Below are 27,623 nucleotides of genomic sequence, written 5' to 3'. Positions count from 1 at the left end.
TCCCACGACACACTTCGCCGTGAACTTTTCATGATTAACCTTACTTTTGAAATACACGGAAACTCGCAGGTAACTGAGTAGGCCTGTGGCATTTTTTTCAAACATTGCCCCATGTGATAAAATGTTGGATTGCTGCCACATAGCGACATTCATTGCATTCCTCAAGACTCACACTACGCAATAGAACCTGCATTAGTTTTATCGATAAAAAAATAACGTCATCGATGAAATTCTTAATGATCGATTAATCAATCGTCGATTAATCATGCCCATCCCTAGTGGAGATTAACAGCTGGTGGTGCTAATTTTCTAAGCGGGTGCTTTAAAACACTGCAGAAGAAGAGGGCACGACAAGATAACCTGGAATAATTCAATGAGAGCCAGTCAAACCTCAAGTGGTGAAAAACAATGTTGAAAACACACAGTGGAAATATACCATTTGTGTTTGAATCTTGTTATAATTTACAGAACTTTACAGTCTCCATAAGGCCCGAAACCACGTGGATGGAAACGGATCTTATGTGACCAAATCGCATCTTGCAAAGACTCCTGATGAATTTCACTGTGCCACTTTCTCGTATGACCGAGCCTTTACAGAGCACATCATGCAGAAGTGCACTTGTACACACTGATCACAGATTGTGACTTGTTTTCAAGTGACTGTTAATCAAGAAGAATGAGACACCCGTTTCTCTCTGGGTTTGGATAAACAAAGGGTGACTGCACCCTTTCAAAGCTGAAAGAAACATCTAATCTGGTTCACATATAGGTCAGCTACTATGCTCTTGTACATCTGCCATTAAGAAAGCATGAATACAAAGTGAAAACAATGCCCCCCAATATGTGTCATGTCTCCCTAAATACAGCATATGCCTCAGTGCAGACGCAGAACAAAACCCAACCGCCCCCTCTTTGCTATAGATCTGTAACCCCCCTGGAGTTAAGCTGTGCTCTCATTTCTCTTTTGGTTTTCTGGGACATGCAGGGTGCCTTATTGTTATGCAAAAATGTGATTAACTGATGATTAAGAATTGTTTATCAGGTCCCGACTCCGGTTCAGTTTTCCACGTGTTCATGTTGTTTGATTGTCCTGTGTTCACATCTTACTTTAGTTCTACTGTAGGTTCAGAGTGAAATCCCTCATTTATGTATTTCACACTCATGCATAGTCATATGTGACGCTAACACTGTTCCGTCTGTGTTGTGTGTGTTCTGCAGCCTTCAGGCATGGGTAGGTAATTGTTATGGCTAGCTGCCAAATTCTGACAATACAGAATGAGGTGAGAGAGAGAGAGAGGAGCAGAGATAGCTAGAGGAAGTGAAATATGGAGATTTCTCTGTTTCACGGAGGAAGTTATTTATTACGGCTGCCGACAAATTAGTTGACTGCTGCCACAATGTCATATGGCCGACTGACAGCTGGTCACATGACCATAGAGAAGTTCCCATGGAGACAAAATCGCTATTTAAGTGTTTTTATTACATATGTTTTGCTAGATCTCAACTGTTCTCGAGAATCCGGCCCAACAATAACATAAAGGTCATTTTGTAGGTATTTTAGAGTTTGTGATTTCCTGGAAAATCATTAAATGTTGAGGTAGCATATACTTATCTTTTGTCCAATAAACACTTTCTTAATCTTTATGGTGCCACAATAGGTGTATAACAGTGTGTTTCTGGGCAGCGGTTCTCATGAACTACTGTACAAACCAAGTTTATAACGTTATTCACTGATTTGGGTCAAACTAGATAACATTTACAAGTACTTTCTGAAGTCCTACCTAAGTCATTTATGGAGTTTCCTGATAGACGGATACCTGCAGCTTTGATGCAAAAGTAACAGGCATCTGCTGCTAAATGTAATCAGCTTGTAGATGTGTAGCTAACAGTCCTATTTGCTGACTCAGCCCTGTTGTAACAAGCTAAACCCAGCAAGAAAGCCAATAAAAAACAATATCAACATTGTTCAAGGTATTGTATCAAAGTTAGAAAGTCCAGCATCGTAACACTCAAATACCTTATATGGTAAGCGACTTCAAGCACATATGACTTAACATCCATACAGGTAGAGTGTCCAACTGGTTTCAGTATGGATACACAAAGTTCATTTATTAGAATCGTTCTGTTAAGTTTTAAGTTTTAAGTCTTGGCGTAGAGACAACAAAGGGCACAAAGTGAATCTCAAGTAAAAGTGTACAGTGTAAAAGTTTCTGTTGCGATCTCTGACAGGTCTGGCGTGCCTGTTTTACCACTACATCCCTCTTGACTGTCAGAGTCATGACAGCTTAACATGCTCTTAGAAGTCTGACACAGACTCAGCGGACCCTCACTGAAATGTAGAAGCCGAACCGAAAAACACAAGGTTTGTTTCTTTCGTGCAGAGATTTTCTCATGAGATGTTTAAGACAGACAGAGGGACAAATGCAGAAAGAAGGGAGCCATGTAATTTCCAGCGAGACTCTTGGCAGTCTGAGGAAGGAGGCTGCATCCTGACGGACATGTGAGGGAGGCTTAAAATCCCATTAGGGCCGATCAAAATTCAAAGGGATGCATGCATAGCCTGCCCTCAGACTAAAAATCTATTCCCGTCAGCACTGAGTAGATGGCAGAGATGGGCTAAATTGAGACAGTCTATTTTGGTAGGAAGAGAGTGAGGGGTTGAAAAGAAAACAGCAGTGGTGGGAGGGAGAGGAGGGGGTAACAGAGAGGGTGATGGCAGAGGGGAGAATAGCCTTAAATTTGTTTTCCTTTGTAGAGAGACAGTGGCCTCTTGTAAATTGTTTCCGCAAAAAAAATTCCAGTAAATACACACGTCCCTTTCTGAGGCAGTGAGCTGTGGACGGCTAGACCAAATCTCTCCATTTGGGAAGCGCCAACGCCAGCCTTTGTCATTCCTCGTTAATCAATTGCGGAGGTTGTGAGAATGCAAGGGGGCTATCTTTTATGGAGCACTGGGGCTCACACACACACATTAATACATACAAATACGCGTGTGAACGCATACCACTGCGCTGGTTTCTATGCCACTGGTCAAACTGAATGAAACAAATTCTTATAAACCAACACAGTGGGACCAGTCAGCCATAATGGGAGAAGGTTTAACAAAAACAAAACCCTGAAAAGATCCACAGGGTACAAAACTTTGTCCTTTCACTTTCTCGCGGTGGGAATGGCAGGTGTGTGTGTTTGTCAAACGGCTGAGGATGGTTCCTCTGCTCTGTCAGAACCCAGCCTCACTGTTTGCTCAGAGATGATCGGGCCATGTTGCTCTCTCTTCTCATGTTTGCTCCTGTTTCCTCACATCGACTGAGACTAAAGAGATTAGCTGAGGGAGATGAAACGACTATGACTCTGCCAGCCACCAACCCCTCTTGCTTCCAGGACTTCCTCTCAAGTCTTTCTCCCACTGCCATCAGTTCATTCCTCACTCTCTTTAATCACACTCAACTCCGCCGAGTCTGTGCGCGGTCCCTCGGCTGAAGGGTTGCTCTTTTAAATTAAAGACAAGGCTTTCGGCTTTTGTGAGGAGAGATGAGGAGAAAGTCAGGAAAGGCCAGTCAATATTCATCCACACAAAGCTAATTACATTTGACTTGGCAACCGACCCTGAACGCACGCGCCCGCCCTCTGAAACGCTCATGTGTTTGCATTCACACAGTGTAGGCACAGTGTGAGCGGGTTCAACCCAAAAAAGAGGCTCTTGGAAGAAAGATACAGTCTTTACTTTCGCATGTGTTTGAAAACAAATGGAACGAACAGCATGTGCAAGGACACATCCAGAACATACTGTATCTTCAAGAGACCATGTAACTACTGAAAGAAGAGACACACAATCTTCCTTTTTACAAATGAAAAGTTGGACACATAAGGAGTAAAACCCTTAAATACTCTGCTATGACAAGTGCTTTGTAACAGCTAATGTCAGTTTGCTTTAGTTAGCAAACTTCAGACTTTGCTATTGCTGTTGTGTAACTGATTTTACTGACACCAGTTCACTACAGATTAGCATTTCTCAGAATATATCCTTGTGTTGTCTGTTGATAATGTTGGTTCCTTTTTTGAGTGTTTTAAACAAACAAATTGCTCCTCTAACCCCCTGCATGACCAGAACTTCATACTGATGCCTTTAAAAGGAACTGACCCGAGAAAATCATGTAAAATAAAAGGGAAAATGATTTTTCACACGCTCCACTGTGTCCACAGCGGCTGCCGCTCGCTAAATGTTATCTGGTCTCCCTTTAAAGATTAAACTGCAGAGATGACATGACAGAAAACCAGAGTCATCCACCGGTCAGTGTAATAACACATGACTATGAATAGAGACTGTACTCACTGTCAGCAGAGATGACATTAAACACACATGGCAGATGAATAAATAAAGGGTTGTTTTTTTATAGAAAGGTCCGTCCTATCAGCCGGACGCTCTTGTTAACGTCAGTCACAGGGGACTCTATAGAGCAGATATACTTTACAATAGGCAGAGAGTTTCAACTTTAATACACTTACTCATGTATTATTCACTCAAGGCTTTCTTCAGTCCTCAAGGGAACACAATATACAGAGACAAACAAAGCCAACGTGCACTGTATGTATGCATCCACATGTGAGCACACACTCGTAGCGCTAATGAAGCACTGTGTGTACTTTTAAATGGGAGCATGGTACAAACAGATGCTGGTATTTGATGTGAAAACAACTAGGTCTTTTTCTTCAGAGAGATTTCTTGTAGTCATCAGATGCATCTTCCCTTCCTGCCTGCCTGCCTGCCTGTGCTTGCTGTGTTACGCTCTGCCTCAGCCTGCTGTGTATCACCCCGATGATCATGTTTACCTGATACTGCAAGCTTATTGATTTGTCAGTATGGGAATCTCGGGGAAGAACAGACGCCATCTGCACACTCAGCCCAATCACACATAGACTCAAACGATGTCAGGCTCTCTGTACCATAGACCTACTTTTTAAAGATTTGCCTGAAATATCTCTTATGAACAGCGGGGGTTCCTCTGATTTCACACAGACACACAGTTTCACACTTAAAGCAACAGCTCGGCCACCTGCAAACCCACTTTTTTACACTAAGGGAGAAAAAAAAAACAAAGCAAGAGTCTCGGATTCCCCCCAAAAAGTTTCAACGTTGTGCCTCATGATTCATGCATTTTTCAGAGGCTACACACACATTTATGCCTTTTAGTAGCTAAAAAAACGAAAATCACACGTTTCTTCTCTGCACATTCACTCGACTGGGCTTAAGAGCCTTGTCGTGTCTGAGCCAAGCTCGTCTAGTGAGTCACATTTAAATAACAGAACCACCCCGGCTGCCTGATACGGCTTCGGGAGGAAAATGCCGGCCTACCGGGACAATGAGAGGGAAAAATGATTACATGATCCCCACAGTAACACTGCTGATATAGCTCCATGGAAAAAGAAACCCCACCGAGCCTGACTATGATATAATATGTGTGAAATTCAAGGACTTGAATCAAGAATGTTATAACACACACACACACACACACACACACACACACACTGTCCTTCAGCCTCTCAAACACAACTAGGGCGGGCGATTCAGCAAAGAAAGCCGCACAATCAGGCCTTCTCTTATTGCTTTTTCTTTCAACAAAACTCATCCCCGCCTCGCTTTCTCTCAGAAGTCGTGCTCTCCCGTCCATCCACTGCATGACTCACTATTACCTCAATACAAATGTCATCTGACAGCCACACATTCTTTGTATTGTGTGTGAATGCTGTGCTATTCTTAAGTTTCAGTCCTCAATGATGGGCCAAACCAATCAGCGCAGGACCGAAGAGGAGTGTGTAAGCGTGTGTGATTCTGGTCACACCATCTTACCCTTATTCTCCTCATGGCCGCCACGATCTCCATCCGACTGTTGGGCCGGGGCACGTCGAGACTCCCCACGTACTGTAGTAAACAATCAGAGTCAGAGATGTTAATTTTCCGTGATCATACGTAACAAACTCAGTGATGGCATGTGTTAAATCGCTTGCAATCATAACTAAAGTATTCACCTTCAGCAGCTCCTACATTGAGGTCCAGAGGTGTTTTAGACTTTTATCATGACAAAACTGCAGACTTACTGTCTCCAACATGAACCTAAACTCTCACAATAGTGGAAAAATGCTTTAAATATTTTCCATCGCAGAGAACCTGATAAAGCAAATATTTTGACTGAGCTTTGCCTTCTTAAGAAACTCTTTGTGGCTTGCATATATTCAGGTGTGTTACTGTGTAATCAGGGAGCTCCAGAGAACATGTTGCTTCTGCGGTTGTTATTCTGAATCCTGTTAATGTTCTACGGGCATAAATGAGAAACACTGACATTAATCCTTCTTTTTATTTCATTGTTGGCTTTAGGATTGGGCAATATAGTGACATTTTATCATCATATGATATGCATCTCTTCTGCTTTAAAGGCTGCATTACAGTAAAATGATTTTCTGTTGTTGTTCTAATACTTGCCTTAAAGGTGCAATATGTAATCATTTGTTTATATGTGGCGGACCTTGCCACTTTCTAGCTTCGAATATTGCTCTGTGGACTTTATTTTCCTCTGAGAACAGATCGTTTATTCAGAGATTCTATCATTACCTCATTAGTAGTGTAAACATTCAAATTCTGAGTTAGAATTTCTCCTCCCAAAGTACACAGTGCCCCTTCAAACACATCATTTCAGAAAAAAATACGTCCCGACAGACTTGAATCTTGTTGGAAATTCGAAACAGATCATTTGTTTCAATAACAGTAACAAAATAGAATCCAACACCCTAGTTAAGTAAATGTATATGGTACGATAACCACCAATAATCATACTTTAAACCGGTATATCGCTGCAGTGCAAACAGAATTGCAATATGATTTTAAGGGTTTATTTCCAGCCCTAAATGGAATAAAGGAATATTAAGAGAGGAAGACAAACTGAAGTTGGATTGCTGCCCAATAAAATATAACATATAAGCCGCCATGTTGTTGAACTTCGGACAAGAAACTGTTTGTTTTAACCCTTTGTGCCACCGAGCACTAAAAGCTGTATCCTCTGAAGCTTCTGTGTGTGAACGAGCTCCACATAAAGTTGGTGTGAACACTGAATTCTGTCGAGCTGCCTTCCCTGAGAACTTAATAATTAAAAGACTTGTGGAGGGAAAAACCTGAAAATACACTCAGTTCGGCTCACTTTCTGAGCTCCAACAGCATAAGCCACAATGATGGCACGTGTGTGTGTGTGTGCGTGTGTGTATTGGTCGCGTTCAAACTTCACGATGGATCCGGTGCACCTGCCGCCGCGCGCCAACACAAAACACACAACACACACCTCGCTGTAAATGTCGAAACACGCAGGAAGCACACATTTAACTTCACCTTGGCTTGGAAATGAATCCCATGCTGATACGCCTCCTCGTTGTGGAGCGGCACCCTCGAGTCCGCCACATCGTCCACCAGGTTGTACCTGTTCCTCGCGGGCATCTCGCGGGCTCCAGCCGACGACCCCTCTCCCGCCTCCTCCTCCTCCTCCTCCTCCTCCACCGACACTGTTTTAACAACTAACCCGGTGTGAGACGCTACAATCCCGCATGAGAGTACCGCACGGCTCCCGGAGTGACTTCCCGTTGGAAACGCAGTCCATTGTTGCTCTGAGCTCAAAAAAAAAAAAAAGGTCCCGTCCTCCTCCACAGCCACACAGGGACAGATTTAGGTGCCCCTTCCTCCCGTTCCTCCTCCTCCTCTCCCTTCTTTTATTTCTTTCCTGTGACAATACACACCGAGGGGACACGTAAGGATTTCCTTCCTGGAAACGCTTCTCGTGAAATAACAGCGTGCAGGATGTGTGTTCTCCAAAGCCACAGGGGAGGTGGAGTGGAGGGAGTCCAGCGTTTCCTCTGCGCAGGTGATGTTGCTCTCTGTGGGTAAATTTTTTTTTTTTTCTGAATCCCGTCCTGTTGGTGGTGCACCCGTCTCCCTCCCCCTCCCCCTCTGTATCCCTCCCTCCCTCCACAAAGCACAAAGCAAACCCTCATTGGAGCAAAGTTCCCAAGCATGATGCAACCAGGAGCTGAGAGGAGAGTCCCTCCAACCCCCCCCCCCCCCTTCCACTCCTCCACCCCCCCAGCCCCCCACTCAGGAGATGAAAATTTCATACACTTGTTCCAGGGAGACTAGAGTGGTTTGTCTGTGGGGGGAGAAACTCAACGGAGAAATAAAGAAGGAATTATTCACAATAGAAGCTTAAGGGTGCACTATGTAGTTGTTGTTGTTTTTTTGGAGGGGTTTTTGTTTTTTGTTTTTTTTCTGAAAGGAATTTTAACCAGACGAGAAAGATCTTCCTTGACTGATTTTTTCAAGGCTAAACAAATGAAATGAACAGGCCCTCTTTGTTTTTCTGATTGAATAAACTTAATATAACCTCATTAATATTCTAAATATAATGACCTGCAAAGAGTTGTTTTATCTTGTTTGTTTGCCTGCTCTCCTTTAAAACAAGTCCCCATCTACTTCAGTTGTTAAGGAGAATGCTGCAACAATGGTGTTCTGCTGTGAAGCTCCAGATGTGTTTTGTGGATGATTGGATGAACTTTATCATCATTTAACCACAATGAAGATCGTAAGATCAAGGGTTGTAAGATATGATGCATTGTTAAACACCCAAAAGTAGGCAACACAAAGCAGTTCAAAATAATTCACCTCGACCACCTACAATGTTTAAGCCCTGCTTACATGTTGAAGTATCAATAACATTACAATAATACAATAATCTAGATATAGAGGCAATTCTGCATAATACATTTGAAGACTTTTAGTGGTTATTGTTTGTGTATAAATGTCGATATTACTGCTTTTATTTATGATCTTGTTTCACCATCATCTCCAAAAAAGTCAACAAAAGTAATATTTTCACTTTCAGACCTCGACTGAATTTGTTTCCTGTTATCTCGTTCTGCTTTAGGCAGTGAGTCTTGAGCTGTTTCACTCAGTATAAATCTTTCACGTTGCATTATGCTGATCAAACGGCTGAGACTCATCACAGAAGCCTCATTCGGTCGTTTTCATCATCCTTGGAGTTTCCTCACAGGAGCCCAAATGAGTCTATTAGGAGATAACAAGAGTCCAGTCGCTGAACAGCCATTATTACCCGCATGACAAATAACTTTAATGAAATTTCTGTTTGGACAATAAATTGCTGTTTGTTTTTCATGTGGTTGAAATGATGGATGATGATCTCCAGCCTTGATCAAGCTCCCACCTACTTACTGTGTTTCTGTTATATTATACTTCTGGTCTAACAATAAACCTATAATGCATATGCAGGCAAATAATAAGCCCCCCGGTGTAGAATGTCCCCTGGTATACCACCAGAAGAAGTACTGTCTTACATAATCAATTTAGTACACAGTTAAATGATTAAGACTAAGACATAGCTGAAATAATGTAATGGCGCCCTCTGTTGATTGCTCACTATAAGTTACTGAAGTTAAAATGCAATTTTGACCATGTTTCCAGATATATTTTTAGAATTATTAGTACATATAAAAGAAAGATCTTCATCTATATCAGCTACTTTTAAATTCAACTGGCAGAGAATACAATCATTTGGACGAATCTTTGAAAATAAAACGAATTACAGACTATTAATATAAGAAAAATGCAGTCTGTGCTTTAAGGGTAAATCATTACGAATATAGGAAATAATAAGCTTTATAAGTGAGAGAATTTGCATCACATGGGAAGGATAAGGCTGACTTAATGTGTTTTTAATTAAATGCTGAACATTAAAGATGCATATTATGGTTTGGGGGTTTTCGCCTGTCTTTTACTGTGTTACTAAGCATTTTTGTGCATGTAAGAGGTCTGCAAGGTGAAAAAGCCAGAAGTCCACCTCAAACACCTTCACTCTCTCCCAGAGAGTTACATAAATATATTATCTATTATAAAATATATACACACCAGTCTGTCAGCAGACATACAGTTTCTAGTGCTGTAGTGGCGTTATTTTAGATCACACTACTTGGCTTGGCATGACACACCCTACTCTGCCTCTTATTGGCTACATCCTGCCCACTAAATAATGCTCATGTACAACTCTCACCAAAGATTGAACATGGGTCTCACTCTGTAGCTAAAATCGAGCGTTCAAGACACAGTGTGCAAAGGGAAGCTGCAGCAACACACCCTATGAGAAAAAGGAATGTGTTATTTGAAAATTATTGCATGCAAACCTGTTCTACTAGGACCCCAGAATAAAAGTATGAACCGGAAAATGTGCATCATATGACCTGTTTAACTTGATTCACTCATTAAACAGGCATGATAACCAGTTAAAAAAAAAACAAAAAAAACACCAAAACTACTTTTAAACACCCTAGCCACATGTGAGGTAAGTCTAGATACTAGTTCAGTACTGCTTGCTGTGATGTAGATTACGCAGTCTGTTTGACTCGTGTGCAGTGCAACTATACAACTGAACAAACTGCAGCAATCCACATAAAAGGATCCGAGTGAGAGGAGTGTAACACGCAGGAGTGGTTTATTTGTTAACCTGCCCACATGGAAAAGAGATCAAGAGAACTCAAACAACAGACCATATTCACACGCCAGCCATTTTCATACTGCTGTGTTCGAGGATGCAAGTCCAATAGACATAGGAAATCTGACAACGTGTTATCATTTCACTGCTTCCTCGTTGATCAAAAACTAGGAAAAAAAGAAAATGGATAGTGAAAATACAGAGAGATCAGATCATGTTTCAAGATAAAGAACATACAACCTATTAGCATTTTAGCATTCATCCATTCGTAGGTAACATGACCTTTTCATACGTGTGCTTTACATGCAACCTAGGGCACAGCATTATCCCCACATTCAAGTTTCCCATGCTGAGTAATACGGCATAGGACATTTCTGCCTTACCCTTCAGTACAAAATCATCGCAAGAAATCTGTTATTTTATTTTTGATGCAGACTCTCCGTTTGGGGGGCCAAAGGGGGGTCCGGAGTCAGATTTACGGGGGCACTGGCCCCTGTTGCCCCCCCCAGAACTGCCACTGTGTGTACAGTCGAAGGGTTAACTCCCCACTTCAACTTTGATTAATGATACCAGACAGTTCCCCTGTCTCTTCTCGGAAAATATGACAAATGATGAAAGACTGGCCGTCAGTCATTCATTAGCAATGCCTAGCAGGAGATTCCCACCTGGCAGCATCAGATCAGCGGTGTGTCTCACTCGTCTCTACGTCGGTGAAGTCAGACAGATTTCAGTCTCGCCATTTGATTTTTACAGATATCACAGCAATATGCCTCGTGTATCATATCTCAGTCCATTTGTGAAATACACCAGTGACAGGGATGTTGAGCCTACAAAGGAACAGAGCAACTTTTAACAGAATATGACCAGACCACATCAGAAATGGTGAGTAAAAAAAGATGTTTGCTAAAAGAATTAACCTCATTTCACTTGTAAACACTGTAAACAATCCATCACAAAACAAAAGGGGAGCATTGCAGTACACAAACAAACATGAAAAAGATGAGCCCTCGGGTAATCTGGATTTTCTGTGATGAGACTGACTTGTTATGAAGAATTCTTCAGCACTCACGGCCTGAAATCCTCTTTCATATGTTGCTCTTTGATCATTAATAAAAGAAAAATGAGAGAAGAATTCTTGACACTCATAAGTATAAACCTTTAAGAAGATTGTGAAGGTGCTTAGACTTCTCAAAGGTTATACTTAATTGACAGAAGTTGATATTTCTGTACGCTGTTCCAATAACGCTTATACAACCTTCTTCTATGTATAAAAGGGTTGATCCTCTAGAAATAAATGGCATTTTTTTTATCTACACTGAATATTTATCTGTACATGACTTCGTCCTGTCAGGTGTAATTACTCATACCCAATATGTGCCTGTCCTTTGCATGACATCAGTAAAGGATTGAGTTTAATTTCAAGTATTTTCTTTTGCTGTCTCTGTCCAAAATCGAAAACAAGAAACAAGGATATAGCCAAACGGGAGTACTACTTGTATCCTCTGAACTACAAATTAATTAAATGCTTTATTTGAATTTGCCCAACTAGCGATCCAGTTCCATTAATCACAGGTCTGGTTTCAAGAGCCATTCATGTCACAGACAGTGTTTGATGAACAGGGGAGAGGGGACAGAGTAATGAAAGCATCTCATTGAAAAGGACCGCCTCTGATGCAGCCTCATCACAATTACAAACACTGTGGGTCACATTAGGTGGAATACCAATTAGTGTTATTTGTAAGCTGAAGCTGTTTTGTGAGTTTTCAAAGCAAACACAAGACAAGGCAACCAGTGCATAAATCACAGGTGCACGGGTTTAAAAAACACATCATTCAAAGTCCCCATCAACTCCACCTGCTTCGTGTAACTTTGATGTTTGCAAAAAAATATGTTAAAGTAACAGTATTTGCTATTATTCATAGATTCTGGATATATTGTTCAGTGATGGAGAAGGAATACACATCTTTAATAATAACTGTATTTACTTTGAAAAATCATGCCAGACAAGAAGTTTATTTAGATATAAAAACACATCATAAGAGGATCTAAATTGTCATGGTAAACGTCATGAAAGCTCCGATTAGAAATAAGTTTCTTTTTTCTAATATTATATCATGACATGGCATCAAATGTTTTTTAGTTTTTAGTTGTTGTTTTTTTTTAACATTTAATGCTCCCATTAATACACATACCTACAGTTTTTGAATAATATCACACTCTGAGTCACAGTGGTCACAAGAGATATAAGCTTTAATGACTCCCAACTTAATCTGGGTGTCTATGTTTCGCATTACATGCTTACGGTGCCCCTTGTTCCCCAGCTTAATATCTTCCTAATGTGATACATTATGGAGACATTTCGAGGGGTTTCATGTTGTCAGCAAATATTGTTTCCCTGGGTTAATATGTTGAAATTACCCACCTACAACTTACAATCTGCTGATATTATACTCCTTGAAACCTACGCACTAAAAAAATGCTGGCAAGACAGTCTTTTATTTATTTTATTTAGAAACTGAACCGTTTCTGACCATTTAAACAGAATCTGAAACTTCATTTAATTTCCATTTGTTCTGTTTTTTTTTTTTTTGCCATTTGCCATATTTAACATACATCTCCAACAATGTCTGACTATATCAGCTGCATCCTGAAATGAGCCCTTTCACTTTACTTGTGAGGTCAACACCTCTAGATTTCTTTAATAATAATAATAATAATTAATACCTGAAATGGGACCATCTGTAAGTCTTACTCGGCTGTTTCTTTACAGTATTTATAGAGAATTGAGAAAGATCAATTTATAGTTCAAAGAAGCCTAATGTTTTAATTAGCATTAAATAGGTGTTCAATGCTGTTTAGTCTCTCTGTGGACCATGAATGAAAAAAAAAGAAAGGAAGAAAACGCAAAATGTTGTAACGTTAAAGAAAGAAAGAAAGAAAGAAAATCTATATCTACATGTATATGTTTGACTGAATGAGTGAAAATTGTGGCCGGCTGGTGACCCGAGCACAGAAGTCTGAGGATAATAAAGGTCGGAAGAATTTAAGGACCTAGAGGCTGGCCCAACGAACATGAGAAGCCGACAGCATGGTAGAAGTAGCAAGTTTGTTTAATTCACTTTATGATAACAGGATCAGGATTCACATCAAAACACACATTTTACACATATCCCTTACAGCAAAATATGCTCCAAACACCTCCAAATTTGAATTCATTCAAATCAAAAGGAGTCTTGGATGCAAGTCACTGCAATAAAATAAAGACGGGTGGCTGTGAACAAGGAGAGAGGTGGTTTTGTGTTTCTATGTCTTAGACTTAAAACTGTCGTGTGAGAGTGTGTAGTGCCAGACTGTAGCATACTGCTGGTGTGTGTAGTGTTTTATCACTCATAAATGCTGGCTGAGCATGTTTTCAATGTTTTACACATGCTAACTGTACGTGTGTTACCATAAATCTAGGATCTACGCATGAACTACTAACACTTTGCATTGCTAAGTATGATACCTGAGAGCTGGTGGTAATGTGCCAATAATCCAGCAGCGAGTAATAGACTTAAGATAGAAACGGCTGTAAGAGGTACGTGTAAACAATTATTCCCGAAGCATCCTCGTTACACATGACACGACGGTGGCAAGGCAACAAAACAACACAAAAGGTACATTGCTGACCACTGCATACCTCATTCGAGTGACGAAGGCAAACCACGGCTCTGATCATTGTGTGGGATACAGACCAATTAGTCCCTGAATCAAGACACTTCCCCTCATTAAATACATTTTATCAACATCAATAATTTAATGGGTTTTGGTAGAGTGTACTAATTATGACTAAGAATAAATACAACAGGTATTCAGTAACGGATTCCAAAATAAAAAAAGGTACATGTTTTGAAAAGGAGAACAAATAAGCGCACAATCTAGTTTTACATTACACAATCTGCAGCCACAAGCTGGCTACTGGCTACTTGATCGTGACAAACTAAATGTAAACAAGCTGTCCAATGCACTGAATCTTTTAATTGAGTTCCCTATATACCAGAGGCTGTGCTACCAAAAGTTTAGTGCAGGAATGCCACAACTGAGCTTAAGACCAACTGAACAATAATGAATATATGAAAGCATCAAACAAAAATAAACAGTCTTTATCTTTGGGTATACCAGATACATTCCCCCAATGTTAAGAATATTCATAATGCCTTTCTATGTATGTTTAAAATGCATTCAGGCTGCAATTCAGAGTTGTGTGTAACACTTTAAAACCATAATCATACTTTTGGTTTGGTTGATTCAGATTAAATTCTGTAGTTGAAGTCTAAACATGAAATCAAACTGCCACATTTTCCTCATGATGTACTTGCATGGAATCTAACCTAAAACTACTAAAATCATCAACACAAATCCTACTAGTAGTCTGCTGATATGCAGATACTTTAAAGTTGTCCAACAAAATACAACTCAAACACAGGGAACAAGTTAAGGAAATATTTGAGGTTATTTACAGATTTTTCATGTAACTGTCAAGTTGAATAACTTCATCTTTAGGCAGTTTCTTTTAATACAATTGGTAATCTAGTCCCTGTCAACACAAATGAAATTATCGAATAATAAAACAAAACTTCTGTCATCAAAACCAAAGCTTAGTCTGTAAGAACTTAATAAGATCCCATAATTTTGAATGGAAATGTAACTTTTCTAGCCCTAGTTTTCACAGTTACCATGACTTTTAATTCTCGTCACATACATTCAATGCTAAAAGTAAATTGCATTGCACTGCTTAAAACTGTGATGATATTGATCAGCTGCAAAAGAGCTCCAATATTTGTGTGTCAATGTCCTCATTTGATCTTTATCCGCTCTTTAAATCAGACAACTCTGAATCACAGCCTCAAAGTTGAACCGAATAACCTAAAGTCAATCATGTATACTTAGCAATCACAACAATTTCTATTTGGATTTCCTGAAAGGCTCTTGGGCAACACACAAAGCTGTGCCTCACATTTCTTTTTTTTTCGTGCAAAAACAAGGTTTACAACTGAAAACAGCAAGAAACAACAAAGGGAAAAAGACAATAAATTTAACTCATGAGAAAAATCGTGAAAAACAAAATTTATAATCTGAGGTATCGATTCACAATGAGAGACCCCCATTTACATGCCAGGTACCAAATAATGGACTGAACCCAACACCAATCTGTTTGGATACTATCAGGTCAGGACAACAAGAATGCAGTAGTTCAAGAAAATTAATAAAACAAATACCATTGTTATGTAGTGTTAGAGGTGGGAGAGAGGAAAGAATGGAGTGAAGAGGTACGATGGATGGAGTACAGGGAGAAAATGCATCTGTAAGAACTAAAGAAGAGAGAGTGGGAAGGCAAGCGCTTCACTCTGGAGCCCCGTTTGTCGTTCCCGTCATCCTCTCCTCATCGCCCTGTTTCTGATGCTGCAGTCTGGCATAAGTCACCGCGTCTCCCCTGAGAGAGAAAGACAAGGAAGGAAGGATGCGAGAGAAGGAGGGTAATAAAAAGTTATGAAGAGGGAGAGGTGGATGGAAACAAAGGAAAAGCAGTGTGACAAGAGTAGACGAAATTGTTAATTGCGAGGTTATTACACGGCGCACCTTGTCACAAGTTAATTTACATGAATAAATAGGCTCATTATGGTTGTTAGGAAGCATAAAATAAAATCGTATTAACTGATTAGAATGTGGAACACCACAGGGCTAGAACGGCGTCAGCGGGTTTGGCACTGAAAACAAAACATGAACTGAAAAAGGAAACACTGGTATTAAACTTCTGTATTTGGAATAATTGTAGTGGCACTGATACAAATATGTTGGAAGAACATTGTAAAAATTCTGACGGCGTAAAAAAAACCTGTTACTGTAAAGTGACAAACGTGAAGAAAAAACAAAAGATGGTGAAAATCACGTAAAAACGCCTATAATGTAAAAACTAAATTAAATATTTCAAGTCTGTATGCAACTTACTCAGATTGCAATGTTGAAATGCCAATGTTTTTGTGTTTTGATGTGATTTTTTTTCAGTGTCACTGGTTTCAACTTTGTGTCAGTGGAACTTTTTCTAGTGTTGAATATGTTTTTAGTGCCAATTCAATTCTTTCAGATACAAATGTTTTAATGTCAATATTTTCTTTTTCAGTTTAGGTTTTGTTTTCAATGCCGAAATTCACTGTCACTGTTCTATTCCCATAGAATATTCTTTAATTCAAATATGAGAGTCTGTTTTAATGACATTTTAGAAGAGTGTTTTTATGAGTGAGACATCAAGAGAGATGAGTAATTACAAAATATCCATATTGTGCAGCTTTCACTCAAAAGGACAGTCAAAAGTCGCATTTTACACAATAGCTGACATTTTCTCTGGATAATCTTAAAAGCTTTGATAAATTACTTCATTACATGTTGCAAATGACTAACAAAAATCTTACTTTTTGCCTAAAGATGCAAGGCCATACAGAACTCCTGTAGCAAAGGCGATGGCGTTTCCAAACAATGTTGTAAAGGAGAAACTCAGGAAAACGGGGAACAGAGCCATCCTGAAAATTAGCAAGCAAAGGGATATCCAACAAGAGACAAGAGACAAAAGTCAGTAAATCATATTAAATACATACTGTAGATAAAAGCAACACACTTCCCAAAAGTATGTCTAACTGTTTATGCAATGTTAATAGCTATCAGAAATTCACATTCCAAAAACTTAATTTTTTATACAGTGAAGTACAGTCTCCACTGACATACAGAGTACAATGCATTGTTGTTCTTACCCACAGTAGAAGAAGGCTTTCTGCCAAGGCTTGAATTTGTCTGCCCGGGCTGCCACTGCATTAGCAAACTCTATGAACTGGCAACAAAATGGGACTTCACACAGAAACAGCACGAAGGCATTCAACCTTGAGACAGCAGGAGAGGACACAAACACAGCAGTGAATCATCTTGTGCATTTCTATCTCAAATACTCTACAGCTGTGGCTTAAATGATGGAGGTCTGGAGTAATTTTAATACAGCAGCAGAGCAGCAACGAAGCATCATTGTGTCATTGTCATAATTCAGGGTGTACAAAATGGGTTGGAGCACTCGCATGTTTACTGACGTAGAAACATCAGCAAAGTTTCCACAGTGAGATAGTGTTTTAATGATTATCTACTATTAATCATTATTGTCTTCAAATGTCATTTTTTGTCAGATTAACAGTCTGAAACTGATAATTGTTATTTTTGCTAGAAAATTGACTAACATGATGACTCAATCATCAAAATAGTTACAGTAATAAACATTGTAAGTAAATAGTGAAAAATTGGCCATTCCCATTTCCCATCTTTCAAGGAGAGTGTTCAAATTATTTGATCTTTCTGACCCAACAGTTGAAAAAAAAATAATCATTTAGTTGACTATCACGTATGACAAGACCAGCAGCAAATCCTAACATTTCAGAAACCTCAATGCATTTTAAAGACTGTTGCCTGTAAAATCACTGATCATTTATCAGAATAGTTGTTCATTCAATTTCTCCTGATCAAGGACACAAATGTCTTGATTGTAATTGTATTAATTCATATTTATTTCTAGCTGATTAGATGTTGATATCTTATTTTTAAAACATTTTTGGAAGAGAAAAAACAAACCACAGCCGAGTTTCCTTTATGTGCTTTAGTCTTCAAATCTTTGCAGTCTTTGGCACAACATGTTCATAATAGGAAAAACTTTACACCTCTGTTACTTGAGCAGTAGGTGTGGCTCCATGGCTACATGAGACTGCTGCTCACTATCGACGTATGATACAAACAGAGGAATGCAAATTAACAGGTAATAAAGGTGCATAATGCAAAAGATACATGTACTTGAAAAACTGTAAATCTGCACAGTAAAGCTCCGACAGATCATTCATGTTAATGATAGTTTTTATGTGAACAGAACCAGCTGTCAGTAACCTGCCATACAATAAATTGAAGTATTGTCTTATTGAATATATTAAAAGATCATCAGGCTGTATTCGTATTAGTATTCTGACACCTACAGTAAATGGACCTGAGCTTAAATGAATACAGTTGAGGAAACAAAGCACACTGTATATTAAATACATGTTTAAGTATGTTTGTATATTTGTTTTTCTCCTGTATACCAACACAGCATATAAAAATAATTTGTCATAAGGAATGTGAATAAATCAAATTAATACATGCTACTTTAAAGTAAGCGTAACAGTGGCAAAGACTTACACCATCCATACCCCTGCAGCGATGTTTAAAGGGTTCACAGTGACACAGTTCCACACTCCTGAGACGGCGCAGGCTGCATGAATTGGACAAGACAAAAGTGGGGGCCGTTATTAAGATATGACACATGACAGATCACACCATTATACGCAAAGTATTAGCTATTGGTATTTTATTTAAAGATTTTTTATCCCAGAAGGAAGATTAGATCTTAAAGTGATGGATGTGGCTGTTAAGAGATGACAACTGCATACAAGTTTTCATTTATATACTGCTTGGTTAGCACTGCCTGTACACTATACACACCACAAGAAAATCAGCAATGCGGAACATATTGAGCACATACGGCATGTGGAGACAAAGGCATGACAAGAAGAGAAATGTCCAGAGCAACAGCAGCACATGACTTTTAAATAATTTGGCTTTATATAAACTCTATCTTAAATAAAGTAATTTGGAAACTTCTGAAAAACACTGGATACAATTTGGACTCCAGCTCTGCTATCTAGATGTAACAGCTATAATGAAACATTGTTAGGCTGAAATCAATTACCAATATCAAATTTGACCCACTAATTACAACTGTGTCAAAATGAAAGCAGGCTACATTTTTCATGTAATTTGTTTCAGACAGATTATTTCAATGATAATTCAGAATATTTTGTATAGAGACCTTTTTCTTTAAAAGCATCTGCCATGGTTGTGATTTGTCCTTATTATCCTATTACTTTTCCACTGAGCTCCACAAACAAGGCAAACGGACGCTGCCTGAATCCAACGTCCAACTATATTGTCTAAAATATGTGTCGACTGATAAATTAGATAAGGGGTGTATTAACATCCATAAGTTCATTTGTAGGTACACCACTGGCTGTGCGTTCACGGGTTGTGAGAAATCTGTGAAAAATAGATTTGTTCTACATACAGAAATCTTCAGTAGGCTCTTAAATAATGTGTGATATAGGGCAACAAGAAATAAGCAGAATTGTGTCAGCTTAAGCAATTAGCACAACAGCAGTAAATCACCTATTGGTGTCAGTTTTAGAAGTGGGAAAAAAAACCAAAAACCTAACTATCAGTTTTATTCACAAGAACATAAAACAATACATGACAGAAGATGTAATGTGAGGTTTATCTGCTGTTGTGAATGTATCACTTATAAACACAATGAGGACATGTCAGCTTTTGGGGTCAACTGTTAAAAATGATCAGATGGTCTGTGTAATCATTCTGGCAACATGAAGCCACAACCTGCCAAACCTGCAGCGATTGAAAATGCTTATATCCTTTGCCTTTTCTTGCTCATTTGTCTGAAATGCGAACAAACTGCACTCCTGCTGTTTTCTTTGACATCCCAAACGGGTTGCAGTGTCTCTGCAGTTGCCACCTTTAATGAGCTAACACTGCGAGCTAACTGGAGTGAATGAGGCAAGTGATGAGAAGAAGGGAAAGCAAAAAGGCAGTACTGAAACACTTTCATAATTAGAGTTGACGAAAATACCCAAATATATACATTCTGAATATTTGAAACTGTCTGAAATCTAATTTTTCAAAGTATTTGTACACCAGTACTGGCTGCATTTTTTGCTTTCAAGTATAGTGACAATACCATTTGAATGATTCAGCATGGATATGTATCAATTAATTGATAGTTTTGTCCATCCACACACTATATTTGAGTGAAAAAAAGAAAGATTCAGGCCAAAAGTCTGGGTAGAATAAAGGGTAAGTAAGTTTGGCCCAGACAAGCCCACGCTGTCACAAGCAGTGGAATAACCGTGTAGCACATCCTGCCCCTTTAGAGCATCCAGCCTCCTTAATAATACAGAGCCCCATTGAATATGCAGTGCTCCAGGTGGTTAATGTGATACAGGCACTGTGACTCTGGTGTCACTGAGAAGGAGAGAAGGACAGAGGGCTGCAATGCTGCTGGAAAACTGCAAAGCCAGCAGTAAAAAAATCACTTCCCCTTCACACTGAAGTCCTGAGGGAAAGTGTCAACATACTTGTTGTGAGCTACGTGTGCTCACATCATACAGTTAATTTTGGAATAATAAGGTGTTTTGGAATGAGCAAGCCTTGCAAACAGGCGGTGCCCAGCAGTGGCTGCTGCAGTGAGGGGACAATAGGCTGTGACAAAGCTTTTGTCTGGGCTAGCTCAGCAATTTAAGTATACATGTTCGATTGTTGTTGTTTTTTAACCAATACAGTGATCTGACGTCCTTGCTGTCGTGTAATTCTAATATCAATACAAAGCTAAAGAGTCCACATAATAAATAGTATCAAGACATTACATTTACTGCTGTAGTAAACAGTGAATAGCTGTAGCAAGATGTGGGTTCATGTGGGCTCATCATTTATTAAGTTATGAAGCCACGAAAGAAACAGACTTTAAGAACTACTTACATATTCCTCCCAAGACCCCAGCTATTTTGCAGATCCATCGGTACCACCATGTCATGCCATCATCCTCCGGAGTGGCTTTAGTGGACGGTGCGGTCTCCTCAGAGCTCATTGTGTTTTTGTCGCGACGTTAGCTAAAGCCAGTATTTACAACTGTCAGCCTGAGACAACCTAAACAAAAGCTAAGTTAACTTAGCTAACACAAACTAACCGCTCACTCGCTTTTCACACCGACACGGCGTCTCCTATCTAGTAGATGTAACTTAAACTTTTATGTATTAAAAAAAACTATATTTTCTGTTTGTGATTGGGCGAGCTGCCTGATGTTACCAGCGGCTTTTCTCACAGCTTCGCCCCGTCAGTTACAACCAGCTAACCGGGCTAGCTGATGCTAAGAAGCACCGCCACCAGCTGCCGCTAGGAGTGGCTATCACCGCCGCATCCGCCCGAAACTCCCCCTGGAAGCCTAAAAATGTCTTAAAACAATCCTGGCCTCACTTTCTCCTGCCTTAAACCTGTCCACTGACGTTATATTCACGAGGTTTGTTTCGGTTGAAGTAGCCGCGTTGTTGTTCTTCTACCTGGCTGCCGCTCAGTCGATGTAAGCGGTGCATTGTGGGAGGGCTCTGGTATGCGTCATGGTTTGTTTACATGCTGTTCAGATCGTCAAGATTTTAGGAATGTGATGAATATATTACTACACATTTGTGATGATCTATTCAGGAACAAAAAGTGATGATAAAATGTACCCCAAACTCCTACCTGAGTGAAGATAAAGGAAAGATATGGTGGTAAAATATTTATTTGGTGGAAGTTTAAGTCACTCAAATGAATAGTATTTGAGTAACAGTCAAAAGTACAAGTTAGAATACAATTATACATATATTCAAGGGTATATATACTGTGGTGTAAACTATGGGTTGACCAATCATCAACCTGGCCGCTTATATGATATGATATTCACTTTTTTTCTGATTATCAGAGTCAGCTACATCTACATATTGTTTTATCCAAGTGCTGTGAAAATTAGAAAATTTGCTTGAATATATTGCATTTTTTGTTCCTAACCCCAGGAAGACTAGAGGCACATCTGTGTGCTTCTTTTTTCGCTATGATATATCTTTTATTGCTTTTGTGTCACTGTTTCCAAGAAGATTCTGTTACAGCATTTAAGTTTTCTTTGAATCTATGTGCTAACAATGAGGATCTTTGAAATTAATATAAATATAAAGGGGTTTATTGCCTATTAAGTAACACTGACCTTAATGTGAAGTACATGCCATTGCTGGTTAATTATGTTATGGAAAAAAGTAGTTAAAGTTTATCAGATATGGCAAAAATATACCTAAATACTTCAGATGAAATTATGTTAGTGAATTTTCTACCCCCATCACCTACACTGAAAGTGTCCTTTTAATCGCCATGAACAGGAAGAATGATTACAGCAAGCATAACTTGTGGATAGCTGACCATTGTTTCAAGGCAACCTTGACCATTTTGGAAACCTGATTCATGCCCATTCATGAAAGCAAAACGAAAAAAGATTATTTTCATAATTAAGTATCAGATTCACCTTTAATCACTCATTCACACATAAATACAACACATTCATCCCAAATCAACTGGTACATAACAGTTTTTTTCTCTCATCAGCTTTAACTTGAAGTGCGTGCTGCACAAACTTGAATGGTGACCTCAAAGTTTTGACAAGGAAGACCAAAAAGGGACAAATTTGTAGAGAGGTGACTGTCTGTGTTTTAGGAGAGGTAGATGAAGCAATCGTGACAAAGTCAACTCTAGGCCGAGTGAGCGTGTTTGACTGGTTCTGTTCAGCCTTAATGTCAGACCCTTTAGTTGAGGGGATGGCACTCAGCTTCTCTCACTCTAACAGCAGAGTGGACTGTATTGGCTTGAGGGTCCTTCGGCTGGTCCGCCTCTCCTCCATTATTGGCTTCCTCTTCCCTGTGGGTGTGCGGCATAGCATGTCCTCGAGAGTCAGCAGGGTAACCTGATTGGATTGCTCGAGCAAAGTCACTACCTGCTCTATTTTCATCATGTGTGGTCCACCTTCACCCTGCAAGCGCAGCAAACCCACCTGAAACAAGACGCAAGACACCACTGAGGAAACTGTCTCTCTGTAACTTGTATTACCTATTTTAAGGAAATATGTCCAGTTCCAGTAAAGGATCAAACCCCTTTTATGTTTGTTAGGTTTTCCCTTTATTCAGTCTTCTCTTAAACAGTCAAATATTTTTGAAAAATCTAACTTGTGTCTAATGGTGTTATTTTTTAAAATAATAAGTTGCATAAATGTCAGTGCTCTGACAGTCCAACTTCTGACTTACCACCTCTTGAGAAAATTCAGGCTTCTTTACAAAAGAAGGGCTTTTAGGCAACTTGGCTGCAGACAGGATGGAAATGGCATCTGTCACTGCTCCTGACATCGTTAGTATTAAAACCTAAATCACGTTAAAATAAAAACATTAATCATTGAATGAAATCTTTAAGACAGTATGTATACACACACCTTACATGATGCAGCCTTACCTTCAAATTTTGGCATAATCTGCTGTCAGTACTCATTATTTGTGAAAACAATGACTGTGCCTTTTCAATGTCATTCTGGAAAAAATACAAAACAGGTGATCCATGATGTTTTAATATTTTCCACATTTTTCTGCACGAATGAAAGGAACAGAAGGAGAAGATGTAACTCACTTGTCGAAGTGCTAATGCTACAGCAAAGCAGTAAGCATGTCTGGGGATGAAGTTTCCTTTTGACTGTCTGTCCTCTATCAGAGCGGTGCAGATCCTGTAGGACTCTGTAGTGTTCTGACAACAATAAAAACAAAACACTGACTGACTGTGAAGGGTTTTTAGATATTAAAACATAATCTTGCCATCAATGTAACTCTTGGGAGTGTAATAAAATGGGGTATGTGCCAAACAAACATGTTTTCTTACATCTAGTGAATAAGATTTGTGGGCAAGAGCATCTCTGCAGCACTATAGTACTTGATTATAATCTTTCTTTGTCTTGCTTGGGCATACTGCAATGTCAATAATATTTAAATAATTTCACAGCATTAAATAAAATAAACTTCAATTCATTTGAACATTACCAGTTTATAGCATGTGCCGATCGCCAGTGTCATTGTGTCTTTATTAAATTGTACACCTTGGCTCCTCATGGTTCTTAGTACCTCAAGGGACCCTGTAATAGCCAAAGTTTGGAATATTACATACATCAGATCATAATTTCAGCAATGAAAAAAAACAAAACAAAAAAACACCCTTCAAAGTTTGATCAGTCACTTACTTTCATAAGAGCCTTTTGTGAATAACATGTCAATGGCGATGTTGAAGGAGGTTGCGTCGTTGAAAAATCCTCTCATATTCTGTTCAGACAAATGACAGCAAATGTTAGAAAAGAATCAATCCTATCTTTTTGTTAACCTCTTGTGGCACTTTGTCAATAGTCAGTGTTTTGGTTAACTTACTTGATCTGTAACAGTGGCAGCAGCCAAGTCCTCTAAACCCAGCTCATAGCACAGTCTCATGAAGAGAGGACCAAATCTGAACTCTCCATGTGCCAAGTTCCCATTCTCTGCATGATACCTTGAGAGTGCAAATAAAATAAGTAGTTATATATAATTTAGAAGCAGTCAAAATCATATTCAAAGTTTATTCTTAGTGCTAAAACAAACAGTGCTTTACAAAACTGTCAATACAAGGATGTACCTCACCTATAAATGGCATCTCTGACTATCATCATGTCATCTGCAGACTGACACAAGTGAAGCAGAAGCTTCAGCTCATCTCTCAATATCAGCTCATTCTTTTCCAGCTTCTCACTGAAGAGCTCAATATAATTTCCTGTAAAATGAGGAGAAACAATGAGCTCCTATGCATAAACACACATGACGAAAAAGAAATTCAGCTTGGAGACAATGAGAGCTACATCACCTTTGTGTCCAGTGACAAGATGAGCCACAGCCAGCTTCCTCTGCTGGAAGTTCTGTAGCTTGATAACATCTTCTGACAACAGGTGCCTCTTAGCTGCAGAGATAACAGTTCCAATGATGCACATTACTATAAACATGCAGTGGTGTTGTGTGGTGAAACTAATGATGGGACAGTTTCAAGGCTAGCAAACATTAAACATTACCTATTTTTTCAGGTAAGCGCCCAGTCCCTTGTATCATCAATTAACATAGCTTGCTAGCTTATGATGCCATAATCCCTTAACATTTCGAATACGATGGCTAATGAATAAGACAATTAATACAAAGGCAGCTAAGCTGACTTTAGTGGATCTTTGTGATCCGTTAGCACCTATGTAGTTACACATGTAGGTTATTTACATGGGGCTGCTGTACGTTACGTTAGCTTCTTTGTGTGTAAAGCAGCTAGTTTAATGGACACATGTGTATCAGACAGGAAACACGCTGTCGAGTTTTATTCGTCTTACCTCCCCCACAGCCTTCATTCCAGCCAGGCCGTACAACACGACAAAACACACTTTTGGAGGACTCACGAACCAACGACCGACAACACTTACCCAGCCTGGCCAGCGCCATATTGCCGACTGACTGTACCATAAAAACGAATACAAAGGGGATGCTATCGGAGATGTTATGGCGTTTTAAACCACCAAATACTGCCTGAAATGGCCCGCTATACATTTGAATACACGGACACACAATAATTATTTCGATTCGAGATTGACATTGTTTGTAGCTATTTGTTTTAATTTGCTTTATACTTTGTAGTGCGCAATTAGCAGTTGGTATCATCCAATATGGCGGCGCCCTGTGATCCGGCCCAGCAGTTCAGTACAGTGAATTTTTAGTACCATGTCATTTATGTTAAAGTCCTCTATTTCTTCTCTGTAGCACAAAGTTGCATTAGTTTTTTGAGGGACACGTTGTCTTCGCAATAAACGGGACAAACATTTTATTAACTGACCGACGCCAGCAGCTCAAAAGGTGTTCATATTCTAACCTCCAGGTGTTGCTGTTGCACTGCACTTACAACAAGTCTGGAGACGGTCATGCACATATCTGCAGTTTGGGGCTTTTAGTAGTACAGTTTGTCATAAAACCAGCTATACTACAGTGCATACTGTTAATTTAGTGATATAAATGAACTTTAGTCTCTCTATGTAGGCAGCAGTTCCTCCTTTCACCTTTTTGCTCATGTATTTTAAAATAAATGAGTACTTTTAATATTCCTATTTTTGCAATTACACTTAAGAATCAATATTTAATCATTTAAATTGGAGATAGTTTCATATGCTCAAATGCTCAGCATGGTGAAACTGGTACATTTAACCCATCCCGGGGGGACAGTGGTTATCTGATGTACAGAACAGTGCCCTGGGACCAACTCATCTCGCCTCGATCGAAGCCAGTGCCTCGTTCAAGGGTACTCATTTGAGAATTAATGCTAACTCCACATAGAAAGGCCCAACCCTAGTCAGTCTTGTTGTGAGGAAACAGTGCAAAGTTTAATTAATAATGATTTTTAATTTCTCTTTTAAATATAAATGATTATGGTTACAAAAACCACAGCTGTGGTTTGGCAAATAATTATAATCAACCTGAATTTATACAATTTTGAGTAAAAGGCTGTTGAAACTTTCTTGCACAATGAAAACTTTGGGTCGAAATGTCATGCTGGAAAAATTATTCGTCACGCAAGATTTAATGATGAGATGTGATTTTCCACTGCAGCCATTCGGTAGATTTCTGCAAAAAAAAAATTTGCTAAACTTGCTGCCATTTTGAGAAGTGAGCTGGATGTAAGTTGTACAAAAAGACAAAAAAAAAAAGAAGAAAAATCGTTACAATGATTAAGGTGCTTCTTAAATTAACTCCTAAGACAGACTATCTCACACAGAGAAAATAGGGCTGGGACAGGGAGGTTCCCCACTGTTGCCTTAGCAACAAGATCTCAGCCCATCCAGCTGAGATTGCTTGCTCAGCCAATCAGACACAGGGTCTTGGATAATTTATGGTATCCTGCAAGGTGTATGAGTCTCTGTGGGTTTCCCTCTCTCTCTCTCTTTCTGCATATGTATGTGTTTGCATACATTTTAAAACAGGCTTTCCCACATTCAGCCCATCTACAGCTACAGGTTGAAGGTTTAGTGCAGCGGCAGCTATTGTGAAGGTGTTCAAACGCTGCAAAATTCAACAGGGAAATACAGCTCTGTTTGTAGTGCGGTCTATTTTGGTACACAGACTTTGATTTCCCGACCAGCCAGGTTCCACTGACAGACAGCAGCTCTTACATCGTCTTTGATTTATCCCTGTGTGCACTTCCCTTTGGTTTTGGAAAGCGCCTGGGGTGTTCCATCATCATTAATAAATGTCCCCACTGAAAGAGTTTTGGCACAGAATAAAAAAAAAAACAGCTGGTACTGATTAGTGTGTCAGGCTGAGTGCC

General features: G+C 39.4%; 3 protein-coding genes across 5 annotated transcripts in view; all 3 read right to left on the bottom strand.

Moving 5' to 3' along the window:
* Nucleotides 1-7,973, bottom strand: part of LOC115593106 (carboxyl-terminal PDZ ligand of neuronal nitric oxide synthase protein) — a 51,019-nt gene extending 43,046 nt beyond the window's left edge. For both annotated transcript variants that reach the window (XM_030436473.1, XM_030436474.1), the window contains exons 1-2: nucleotides 7,376-7,973; nucleotides 5,849-5,920 (exon numbers count right to left, since the gene is read on the bottom strand). In XM_030436473.1, the coding sequence (XP_030292333.1) occupies nucleotides 5,849-5,920; nucleotides 7,376-7,480 (177 nt within the window). In that variant the 5' untranslated portion in view covers nucleotides 7,481-7,973. The remainder of the gene's footprint in view (nucleotides 1-5,848; nucleotides 5,921-7,375) is intronic.
* Nucleotides 7,974-13,627: 5,654 nt separating this feature from the next.
* On the bottom strand, nucleotides 13,628-21,816 carry cacfd1 (calcium channel flower domain containing 1). Of its 2 annotated transcripts, none has more exons than XM_030435905.1 (5): nucleotides 21,177-21,815; nucleotides 18,774-18,846; nucleotides 17,321-17,446; nucleotides 16,985-17,092; nucleotides 13,628-16,008 (listed from the first exon to the last, which is right to left on the bottom strand). In XM_030435905.1, the coding sequence occupies exons 1-5, from the start codon at nucleotides 21,283-21,285 to the stop codon at nucleotides 15,918-15,920; spliced, it is 507 nt and encodes a 168-aa protein (XP_030291765.1). In that variant the 5' UTR covers nucleotides 21,286-21,815; the 3' UTR covers nucleotides 13,628-15,917. The 2 variants fall into 2 exon arrangements, with proteins under 2 accessions (XP_030291765.1, XP_030291766.1); XM_030435906.1 differs by lacking the exon at nucleotides 13,628-16,008 and adding an exon at nucleotides 16,688-16,775 and having other exon boundaries at nucleotides 21,177-21,816.
* A 904-nt stretch (nucleotides 21,817-22,720) lies between these two features.
* Nucleotides 22,721-25,774, bottom strand: ptcd2 (pentatricopeptide repeat domain 2). The gene is made up of 10 exons (XM_030435904.1): nucleotides 25,645-25,774; nucleotides 25,140-25,232; nucleotides 24,920-25,049; nucleotides 24,674-24,791; nucleotides 24,493-24,571; nucleotides 24,296-24,387; nucleotides 23,892-24,005; nucleotides 23,721-23,795; nucleotides 23,519-23,632; nucleotides 22,721-23,268 (listed from the first exon to the last, which is right to left on the bottom strand). Exons 1-10 carry the CDS (start codon nucleotides 25,772-25,774, stop codon nucleotides 23,053-23,055), a joined length of 1,161 nt encoding a protein of 386 aa, XP_030291764.1. The 3' UTR covers nucleotides 22,721-23,052.
* Between the last annotated feature and the right edge of the window lie 1,849 nt (nucleotides 25,775-27,623).

Source organism: Sparus aurata, chromosome 12 (assembly GCF_900880675.1).
Source record: "Sparus aurata chromosome 12, fSpaAur1.1, whole genome shotgun sequence".
Taxonomy (NCBI): domain Eukaryota; kingdom Metazoa; phylum Chordata; class Actinopteri; order Spariformes; family Sparidae; genus Sparus; species Sparus aurata.
This window is presented reverse-complemented; position numbering and strand designations above follow the sequence as displayed.

Bases quoted from the DNA above. Each gene is read 5' to 3' on its own strand.
- cacfd1 (XM_030435905.1), bottom strand. From the start codon at position 21,285: ATGAGCTCTGAGGAGACCGCACCGTCCACTAAAGCCACTCCGGAGGAT. The intron at 18,847-21,176 runs GTAAGTAGTTCT...CAATTCATGCAG, and splicing joins TGGGGTCTTGGGAGGAATAT to CCTGCGCCGTCTCAGGAGTG. The intron at 17,447-18,773 runs GTAAGTCTTTGC...TGCTGTCTCAAG, and splicing joins GCTGCAGGGGTATGGATGGT to GTTGAATGCCTTCGTGCTGT.
- ptcd2 (XM_030435904.1), bottom strand. From the start codon at position 25,774: ATGGTACAGTCAGTCGGCAATATGGCGCTGGCCAGGCTGGGTAAGTGT. The intron at 23,796-23,891 runs GTGAGTTACATC...TATTTTTTCCAG, and splicing joins TAGCATTAGCACTTCGACAA to AATGACATTGAAAAGGCACA. The intron at 23,269-23,518 runs GTAAGTCAGAAG...GTCTTGTTTCAG, and splicing joins CTGAATTTTCTCAAGAGGTG to GTGGGTTTGCTGCGCTTGCA.